Genomic DNA, 11,306 nt, shown 5'->3' on the forward strand with positions numbered 1-11,306 from the left:
TCGTTCTGGCCCATCAAGTGAGTTACATTTTGGCATAGGGGTTGGCACGTAGCAGCGATTGGAAATTCTTGATGCAGTATGTCCCATACCTGAGACCATAAGATGCCATCCTGTAAATATTTGATATAGCTCTGCAAGTGTTGAAGGTGCCCGTTTCACGATCCAGAGGCTTTTAATTTGGGTACTGGAGCACCATGTAGTTGCACGCAGTTGAGGGGAACTGTTGGCGGCTAATTTTCTACTAGTATCTTCCCATGTTCTCACATAAACATGCCTCTTCATATATAGTTCACTTTTTCAGTCATCAGCAGGAATTCTGCAAGCGGTTACAAAAAAGTAAAAATAAAAGCCTATGCCCAGCTCAGCAGTGCAGGGAGCACATCTGAAATACAAAATGGAAAGGTTAATTATATCCAGCACTGTGACGCCAGAACATAACTGATGCAGAGGACGGAGGGCTTAAAAAAATACACCAAATGACAACTCATAATTTGACGGGATTCTTTGGAGACTACAACATATCATACCCCAGTAACACATCCGGGCTTACAAACAAGTCCGGGTCGATGATTACATAATTAAGAAAAAGGGTTTTCCCCGCTTTGTATTACAAAGCAACCACCGATACATCTAACGATAGGTGCTGGGGCTGCAGCACAAACAAGCCCAAGGAAAAAACAGAGAAAAAAAAGGAAGAGAAACAAATGCCAACAACGGCAGATCGACGAAACGAAGATGACCGGCGACAGCTGCACCCTCCGGAGAAGTACCACCACGTTCCCAGCACCCGAAGCGCCGCATACCAAGCAACACCTTCAAAAAGGAGGCGACGACGACGCCGCTGCTGCCCGGACTAGTCCTAGGGTTTCCCTCGGTACGCGGGGGGCAGTGAGGGGAGGGGTGTACCCGACGCCCTTCAGGAAGGTCCGGCGGCACCCACAGGCGTCGCCGCGTCGGGGCCGGACGAGCCGCCAGAGATTTCCCAACCCAAACCCCCACCACCACCCCAGACGAATCATTGTGCACCACCTATCGCGCCGCCCACCAACATGTGCCACCACGGTCACCGAATCAACTTCGCCGTCTCCCTGAGGTCACCGACATGAGACCTGGAGGATGCGAGAAGGGAGAGTGGCCTTGGGGGCATCCGCAACATCGCCGACGTGAGGGGACAACCACCACCGCCACCGCGGAGCCGACCGGATGCGCGGACAAGAGGCCTGCCAGGCACCGAGGCCCGGCCGGACCCAAAGGGTCCGGACAGCCCCTGCCGTCACGCTGCAGCTCGCCAGCCGACGAAGCCGCCACCGCCCACAGACCACCGCCACTTCACCACCAACCAGGGAACAACGTCGCCACGCACCGAGTCGCCGGCCCGCCCTAGCCCAGATGGAGCCCGAACCCCACCGCAGCGGCCGAGCTGCACCGCCGCCATCGGGAGGCACCCGAGCCCCACATGAGCGTGCGAGGAAGGGACGGCCCGCCGTCGCCAGCGCTGCGCGGGCAAGGCCCGGCGGACCCGGCCGGCGGCGGCGGGGAGGGAGATGGACGGGGAGGAGGCCGAAGGAGAGGAGGTAGGGGGCCGCCCGTCGCCCGCGGGGGGGGGGGGGGAGGGGAGATGGAGGCTGGGAGCGCGCTGCCAGCGGCAGGAGGGGGCGGCGGCGGGGGGAAACCCTAGTCGGCTATGACAGGAACAACACGGGAAGGCCGACTGTCCCACACCCAGTTAAGTTTGATCGATGATTACATAATTTCCCTATAGGGATTTCAAAAACATTCTCATGCTTTTCTTAATTTTCTTATAGAATACGTTGCTCTAGCTAGCAAATAGTAGATCACAGACACATATCACATATCAGAGAACATGCTGGGGTGACCCCACATAAGTTACGATTTGCTTGACCGTTCCATTGCAAGGAGAAGTTCTCGACCTTATAGGCCTAGGTGTTCAGTTATAGCCTTATAGGCCTAGGCCTGTAAAAATTTGACTGTTCCCTGAAAAAAGATAGAAAATAAAGATGTTTGACTGCTTCACCTTGGTAGTTAAATTAGAAAATACCAACTATATAAATATATACAAACTGTAGAGAAAATAAATTTACTGAAATTATAAGTGCCACATGTCACGTCAAATGACTGGCACTCCGGCCCTGCCGTTTTTCGATGATAATTCTAATCACATAACGATGACAATTTACCAAAAAGGCTTACGCCTCGCTTTAGATATCAAGCATACCATCAGAGCCACAAGGTCCACCAAAGGTTCACACCGCACGCGTGCACACACACACACACACACAAGTAGCAACCAAGTATCAAAGGCTTCCGTTGAGGGCACATCTCAACAAGCCCTAAATAAAGCCAAAAAGAAGAGGCACATGGCACCAAGTGGCTAATCTGGCTGATCGGGTGGTGGAGGAGGGAGCGGCGGCTCCAAGCGGCGAGCCAACGCTTGAAAATCGGCGATGAGGATGTCGATGGCGTCTCGGTCCTGAGGGCGGCTAAGCGGCCGCCAAAGCTGCAAATATCCACATATTTTGAAAATCGCGTCAGTAGCACGTTGAAAAGGCACCCGCTGGATCACAAGTTTATTGTGGCCCGTCCAAAGCATCCAGGCAAGAACCCTAATACACATCCACCTAAGGTAGCGGAGCCGAAGCAGGGAGCTAGGATTTTCCGCGAATAGGTCGGGGAAGTTGTTGGTGCACCAACGTCCGCCAACCACCTCCCGAAGGCAACTCCATAGGAATTGCGCGGACACGCAAGAGAACAAGATGTAATTCGAGTCCTCCGTCGTCGTGCACAGAGGGCACATCCCATCACCCGTTCAGTTCCTTTTGAGTACCTCCACCCCTGAAGGCAACCGGACCCAGATCCATTGTCACAGGAAGATGCTAATCTTCAGAATCAGTCGGATCGCCCAAATCACAGTGAGGGACTCTGGGCCAAGAGGTGCCACAATGGCTTGGTACAACGATTTAGTGGCGAAACGTCCCGATGACTCGAGGTGTCAGGAGATGCGATCGTTTGGTTGATCCACATATGGCTCTTGGAAGGCGATGCACTCAAGGAGCCCGTGCTAGCGTCAAGTTCCGGAGGTCCAAATGGCCGCCGGAATGTGAGGCACCCTAATTCAATAAGGGCCACCTCTACGGAGATCTTAGGCTCCACCACGATGGCGAACAAGTCTGGGAAGCGAGATGCAAGAGGGTGATTGCCAGCCCACCTGTCAAACCAGAAACCAGAACAGAGTCGATGCGCCGCATCCCACTGATATGGAAGTCCCGATGCGAACAACCGGAAGAAGCTGAATGATGGATTGACAGAACTGAGATCCACTAGACCGTTGACAGAAGGCGAGCGGTTGTCCTCGGAGATATTTGTTCTGAATGATGTCAAGCCGAAGCCCGCCCTCCCCATTCGCAATCCGCCATAACCAGCGAGTCAGTAGGGCAATGTTCATGCGTTTAGAAGACATGATCCCGAGCCGCCCTGGTCACGCGGTTTGCAAAACTCAGCCAGCGAACCATATGGTACTTCTGATTGTCACCCTCCTCTGCCCAGAAGAATCTCGTCTGATACTTGACGAAGGATGACAAATTACAGTGACGCCCGACAAGTTTCTGTCAAAAATAAACTAAAACATGAAAGTCGTCATCCTCACGTTATTAAACTTGCCATAAAAAACGTTCGGAGTTGACATGTACTCATACTAACATTCGGTACTTATTAGGGTTCTAATTCTAAATTTAATTGGGACTTGGGTTGCTATTTTAGAGGCTTCTCTATTTAGGAGATGTTTCCATTGACTACGAGACGTTTGTGGTGCGATTGTACTGTGTAAGAAATCTTTTCTTTTCTTTTCTTTTTGCCTAGATTTGTTAGCCAAGCGTGGGTCAACGATCTATTTCACACTTGCAGCGACGATGCCAAGGCCAAGCTTTGTCCTCTTCTGCTCACAAGTTGGGAGCGGAGATAGAAGGATACGGTTCTGCCGCCGGCGAGGGTTAGGCTCCTCGTCTCCGGCCAAGCTCCCGCCCCTCCCGCCCGAGTCCCACCCGGCGGTAAGCGAGGCGACGGTGCCTCCCTGCCCGGCGCCCCGGCCAAGTTCCCCCTTGCTCGCCGTGGCCGCCGCGAAGTAGACCCCCGGCGGCGACGACGAGGTAAGCCGACCTGCAGCCAAATACTATGATTTATTCTCCGCGTACATGAGCTTAATCCTCAATTAAGCATTGCCATCTTGAGATAATGGCCTTGAAATCGTCTGATTTGATCTGATGTTTGGATCTACTGAATAAGCGACGAGATGTCAAGTGTGGTACTGCCTATACATACTGTATTCTGTTGTGCCTAGCAGTTAAATTAGAAGACATTTGCGTGATTTAATCTACAGTAATATATTAGTTATGCATTCCTCCTTTATTACGGCAGTAATATATTGATATTCCCTGCCATCCATTGTTTTCACAAAATATCTGGAATTAATTTGCAGAGTAGTTGTTGGTAATCTTGCTCTTGCATAGAAGTTACGATAATGTAGGAAGTCAACATTCCTGTTGTGTGAGGATATCCTTAGGTGAACATGAAGCCTTCTTTTAATTATGTTTCCTGATGACTCCTATGTCATTATAGCTTTATTTTCTTATTCATTTTCATGATCACAGATACATCTTCTTGCAGCTTAATCAACAACACTGTCTATTTGTTTCTTCATACATCTGGGATGCAATTAGATCCTCATTTAGGAAAATTTAGGGCATTTTTTTACCCTCTGATACCCCTATATGGCAGCGGAGTATGTATGTTCAGTTTGGTCGAGGGCCACTTATTCTTATCAGTTAATAATACTTAATTGACACAGTTGGCTACAGCAGTCACAAGTGTTCTGAACTTGTACTTTTCCATTGTGGTTGAAGATTTCTCAAGTATTTTGGTAGGTGCTTACTACTAGCTGAGTGGACTAACAGTTTAACTAATACATCATTTATTCCATTTTGCAGTGGTCATTCTGATAATATTGAGGAAAATGTACAACTAGGCCACCATCCAATAGTGGGACATTAGCAATTCACAGAAAGTGATGGCGGAGATTGTGATTCTTCTAGCCATCAAAAAGATCGGAATTGCCTTGGCAAGTGGAGCGGCAAACCATGTCAGCGCGCAGTTTGCAAAGTGCAAGACACAGCTATTGGAGCTACAGGGCAGTATGAGTCGTGTTGCGAGGGAGCTTCGCGTAATGCATGATGTTCTCTGTCACATGGACATTCGAAACCGCAACAGTCAAGTATATGACGGCTGGTTGGAGGAGGTACGGAAAGTAGCACATGTGATGGAGGACATGGTGGACGAGTACTTGTATCTAGTAGGACAGAAACATGATACATGGTCTTGCTTTTACCTCAAAAGGGTGTTCAGAAAACGAAGTTCTCTGCTTTCTATGAACCAGATAGCTGTCAAGGTGAAAGAAATAGAGAAAGACCTTACTCACCTGTCAGAGACAAAAACCCGTTGGGTTCCCATGATAAACAACGGGGATAGTGGCAGCACTAATTACATTGTCAAGAGGTCCCAAGATCTAGCAAAAATTTCACGTTCCCTTGACGAAGAAGATCTAGTGGGGGTGGAAAAAAACAGAGAAAAACTTGAGCAGTGGTTGGCAGGCGATGATTTTGGATACTCTGTAATAGCCCTGCTTGGAATGGGAGGTCTTGGTAAAACTGCTTTAGCTGCAAATGTGTACAAGAAGGCAAGGGAGAAATTCCAGTGCCAGGCCTGGATCTCCGTCTCCCAAACTTATTCTAGAGAAGATGTCTTGAAGAATATAAGCAAGGAACTTTTCAAAGATAATGTCAGTGTTCTATCTAAAACTGCAGCTATGGACATCACATGCCTTGAAGAGACAATGAAGAGTTTTCTGGAGCAACAAAAATATCTGATCATATTGGATGATGTTTGGACTCCAGAAACATTTGATGATTTGTCTAGGGTGCTTACTAATAATGATAAAGGTAGTAGAATTATAATGACAACAAGGGAAGGCCATGTTGCTGCACTTGCCTCTCCAGGACACATCTTAACACTAGCAGCTTTACCAGAAGATAAGGCGTGGGATCTCTTCTGTAAAAAAGCCTTTCCAAGAAATACTGATCATGAATGTCCTGTGGAGTTGAAGCCTTTGTCCGAACAAATAGTTAACAAATGCAAAGGCTTGCCCCTTGTTATTGTATTAGTTGGTAGCCTTTTGTGTGTGTGCGAGAAAACTGTGGAAGAATGGAGAAGAATTAATGATCAATTGAGTTGGGAGCTAAATAACAATTCAAGGTTTGATCACATAAGGAATGTTTTGCATCTGAGCTTCATCTACCTTCCAACACACTTGAAAAGTTGCTTCCTGTACTGCAGCTTATTTCCAGAAGACTATCTTCTCAAAAGGAAACAACTTGTACGGTTATGGATAGCAGAGGGGTTCATCGAGGGAAGGGGTGAAAGCACATTAGAAGAAGTGGCAGAAGGCTATCTGAAGGAGTTGATTGATAGAAACATGCTGCAACTTGTTGAAAGGAATAATTTTGGTAGGATGAAAAGATTCAGAATGCATGACATCTTACGTGAATTGGCAGTTGACTTGTGCCAGAAGAACTGTTTTGGTACTATATACGAGGATAAGTGTGGGGGTTCTCTACAGATGGATGGACGTCGATTGGTAATGCATAGAGTGAAGAAGGATATTCAGCAGTCATTTTCTAGCATGCACCACCTTCGAACTGTCATTACACTGGATGGCTGCATGCCATCATTCACTCTACTTCCTCTGCTATGTAACAAATCAAGATATATGACAGTGCTAGAATTAAGTGGTTTACCTATCGAGAAGCTTCCAGATGCTATTGGTGATCTTTTTAATCTCCGCCATTTGTGTTTACGTGATACAAAAGTGAAGGTGCTCCCGAAGTCTGTTGAGAAGCTTTCAAATTTGTTGACACTGGACCTTCATGGATCTGACATACATGAGTTGCCTAGTGGGATCGGGAAACTGAAGAAGCTTAGGCACTTATTTGCTGAGAAAACAATTGACCCAGATTGGAGAGAGATTCAATGTTGCAGTGGTATGTGTATCCCCAAAGGTCTTGGAAATCTAACAAATCTACAGACATTACAAGCATTGGAAGCACAAGATGAGTCTGTCAGACATTTATGGGAGCTGACGCAACTGAGAAGTTTGAGGTTATGGAATGTGAAAGGAAACTACTGTGGCCGCATCGGTGAGTCTCTAGTTCGGATGCGCTATTTGTCCAACCTAGATGTGAATGCAAGTGCTGAGAACCAGGTTCTCTTGTTGAATGTCTGCCTGCCAAGCCTGCAAAAGCTGTATTTGAGAGGACGACTAGCGGAAGGGGCTTTTGAGGAATCACCTCTCTTCCAAGCTATTGGGGGGCAGAACTTGCATGTCTTGAATCTATCTTTATCACAATTGAGAGAAGACCCCCTGCCATCCCTTTCTCGGTTGCCAAATTTGACGCGTCTACAATTCACTAGAGCATACAACGGAGAGCAGCTGACATTTTGCACAGGGTGGTTTCCCAAGCTAAAGATTCTCGTTCTAAGAGACATGCCTAATCTGAATCGTCTAGAGATACATCAAGGTGCCATGGCGAGCCTGGAAAGATTAGTCTTAGCCAACCTCAGTGGTATGATGGAGGTGCCACCTGGCATTGAGTTTCTCATGCCCCTCCAGCGTCTGGTCTTCCAGGAAATCACCAATGACTTCTTGACATTGTTGCGTGAGTGTTCTGCAATTCGAGGGGCCCATGCGGTGTATTCTCTCCGATATTGACATGCCCAGACTGGTTTGGAAATGTGTATGTACATAAGTAAGCAGTAGCTTCTAATTTGCCAACTAGTGCCAGTGTACCACTACTTTCTTTCTCCCTTGCCTCTTATTATCTTCTACAATGTGTTGATGTGATCTGATGTTGGTTATGTAGGTCACCGGCGGAAACAAAGATGCTTCGCTATGAAGTTCATTATAGTAGATCAAGGAAAAAGGAGTATCCGATTCCAGTGTTAGTGTACGCTCGTGCTGCTGCTGATTGTGCATACTTTCCGGGTTTCCTCTGCTTTTATTCAAGACGCACCATTTGTTGCTTGTTCCACCTCCGCCACTGTTCGTGCCATGGTGTGCTTTTCCTTGTCAAGTGTGACAATCTTTCGTATTGGTTTGTTCTGGTTGTGGCTAAAGGCGAGTGTTGTTTTCATATTCAGACTAATTTTTACATTACCTGTTTGCACTGTATACTGCTATTTCGTGTGCATTCTTGTTGTGAACATATTCCAGCTGTGTCTGTTAAATAAATAGAAGACTTAGTTTGCGATTCTTAGTTATTGCTCGGGCATTCACTTTTATTGTCACTATGGTTGTTGCATGTCTGTTTTATTGCTAGCCTTGTTGTGTCCCGTTTTATTATCTCTTATTTTGGACATCTGTGAATGTTGTTCCTTTGTTGGATTACGTTCCTTGTTTTCTCGAGGAATATGCAGTGAAAATGTTTTGGAAAGGCCACGGCATGTTTATGCATGTCCTTATGATTTCCCTTTATAAAATCGTGAACACGCGGAGGAGGCGATGGGTGAGCTGATGTAATCAAACTACTTTCTACTCCTAGATGATATGGGGAGTTGCAGTTCAAGCTGTACCAAACCACTTTCTGCCTCATTCAGCAGCGATGATTGGAGCTGACCATTTCCATGAAGAAATATATTAATCAAGGCATAAGCTAGGCACGATTCATTCAGCAGCTTGATGTATGTAAGATTGGTCTCACTAAATTGTCCCTTGGTGCTTATTGTTTCATTAGATCACAGGACATGCATGTATCATTAGATCTCAAGCGCTAGCTGGCTGATGATTTCATCAGAAAACATACTGTATTTAGTTAGCAACAGTATGCCGCTGTTTACTGGGCCAACGGCGGACGGCTTTGCTCTTGTTCCTAGTTGTGTACGTCCTGATGACACATATGATTAGCAACAGTATGTCTGCATATTCCTCATGCTCCCACTCAAAAACCAGCAATTAGCATTGTTTTAAGCTACTTCCTCTGTTCCAAATTATAAGATATACTCTAGTTGTTCCCTACAGTTACATATAAGAAGAAATTTGCCACTGTACTTCTGATATATATTGCTCAGATTTCACTCTATGACTCATGACACATATGATGGCTTCCTTTCCGTCGTTATTCTGACATAACTAGCTATCTTTGACAGGTAATAGTCCCTGCATCTTGTTAGCTGTATTACTGATGTTGTGCATTATTTATCCCTGTGCTGTCACCACACATTTCGAATCTGAAAGGGTCACCCGTCAATAACAGACCTCTCACAAGGATAATTTGAATAGGCCCATGTAGACCCGTCTTTTATTTTCTTTCGTTATGATTTCCAAGTCAACAGATGATGGCTTATAGATTGATATTTGACTTAACAAAGCTGAAAGTCTGTAAAGAGTTTCTCATTACTCTAGTTGCATAATAGGAATCCTGAAGCGCTCACGGCGTGATGTTGAGCCTGCATGATCTTTAGTAATATACGACTGATATTTGATTTCTACATTGCACACCTCTTAATTAGTTAATCAGTTAGTTAGGGGATGCGTTCATGTCACTCAGAAAAAAATATTGGGGGGAAATCTTGAAACACCTTCCCTGTTATTCCTCTCAGGTTGCCAGCAATCATATCCTGGGTCAGCACAAACGAGCTCTCCGGTCAAAATTCTGAAGTAAGCAAACGTTCTGCTTGTGTTGTGGCAAATCAACACCGAGTTTCAGTCGAAATTAACTGAATTTGGCTCAGAGAAGTGTGAGTACATACTAAAATGAGATTTCCACCATAATTGTTATCGCAGGTGCTTGGTAGCTGGATTGAACAGAGATGGAATACTGCCAATCCATTAATAGGCAACAAAGTGAACAAGAATTTGTGCTGGTAACATAACTCTTCCTTTGGATTGATGGGTGCTCTGTCAAAGTAATTTCCGTTAGGTCTCTGTATTTATGCAACTTAGTTTGTTGCTAGTAGGTTGGCTACTGCACTACCCAGGCTTATCTATTACACCCAATATACCCACATATTGGATGTAATGACGTCTTATATTATTGGGACAGAGGGAGTATTAATTAACAGTGGATGGTTCAGAAGCCCTTGTAAGCTTCCATGCCACTGCTCCTTGTGATCAAAATACAGCAGACGTTCTGTATAAGCATATGCTTAAATTCTAAAGACGTTGTCATCGATGTCGTTTCCAAACCTTCAGAATGTCTGAATGTTCTCCTATAGAGTGCCTGGGTGAAAACAACATATGAAGCCAGAGCCCCATAGGCCATAGGGAACATCAAACAACGTATGGCTATGCTCCAAGCAGAGTACTAAAGCACGAGTACTTGCTCGCACATGGGATGCGCTATCAAAAAAAAAAAAGGTATTACAGTGGAGGAGGCAGTCGATCAGCTCATGTAACAAGAAGTTTTCCAGGGGTCAATGAGCTCAAGTAACCGTCTGTGAGCATAATACTTTCTAGATGATGCATGGAGAGTTGCAATAGAAGCTAAACCAAAATACTTTGTACATAATTTTCTAGAGCTGAACGAAAATAGTTTCTAAATAATATGCTAGAACTGAAGGAAAATTCTTTCTAGATAATATGCTAGAGAATTAACTTAGAAAACTGGGGGTAGCCTCATACACCCTTTCCCAACAGAAATATGCAGACTTTCGACATAGATATATTAATCGAGGCATAAACTGAAGTTGCACGTCCATGCATGCATGTATCGCTAACGTTAGTTACACACAGACTTCAAACATAATTACCCACGACAGTAAGCTTGACAAGTACGTACTACTTACCAATCAACTATGCTTATGACCACATACATTTGCACCAACATTGATTGTGCTTTGGTAGCCTAGCGAGTGGATTCAGCAGAAGCCTCCACAAGATGCCGGTTCACCTTGGTGGCATAGTCCAGTCATCGCTTCCTCCTTGGATTTCCCTGTGGGCCACATAAAAATTTGCCGAAACTTGTGTGCACATCAGTCTCGTGTTCACCCATAAAACAACGAATACTAGGGTTTGAAAAACTAGAAGGAGTTGACGCCTTCCAAGCATCCTATTTGGCCTTCTCCATGCTGAAAAACCTGGGATGGTCCGAGAGATAAGATTGGACTACATGGTTAGGCGTGATAAACCGACAGTGAGAAAGAAAGCGAGATTCAGAAAGGTGATGCATCTCAGAGAAAGAAGTACA

At 45.6% G+C, this 11,306-nt stretch overlaps 1 protein-coding gene across 2 annotated transcripts; it reads left to right on the top strand.

Moving 5' to 3' along the window:
- Window positions 1-3,904: 3,904 nt before the first annotated feature.
- Window positions 3,905-8,378, top strand: LOC123147158 (disease resistance protein RPM1). Of its 2 annotated transcripts, none has more exons than XM_044566391.1 (3): window positions 3,905-4,163; window positions 5,001-7,871; window positions 7,986-8,378. In XM_044566391.1, the coding sequence occupies exon 2, from the start codon at window positions 5,081-5,083 to the stop codon at window positions 7,832-7,834; it is 2,754 nt and encodes a 917-aa protein (XP_044422326.1). In that variant the 5' UTR covers window positions 3,905-4,163; window positions 5,001-5,080; the 3' UTR covers window positions 7,835-7,871; window positions 7,986-8,378. The 2 variants fall into 2 exon arrangements, with proteins under 2 accessions (XP_044422326.1, XP_044422327.1); XM_044566392.1 differs by having other exon boundaries at window positions 5,001-7,859.
- Window positions 8,379-11,306: the final 2,928 nt, after the last annotated feature.

Source organism: Triticum aestivum, chromosome 7A, assembly GCF_018294505.1.
Source record: "Triticum aestivum cultivar Chinese Spring chromosome 7A, IWGSC CS RefSeq v2.1, whole genome shotgun sequence".
Classification (NCBI taxonomy): Eukaryota; Viridiplantae; Streptophyta; class Magnoliopsida; order Poales; family Poaceae; genus Triticum; species Triticum aestivum.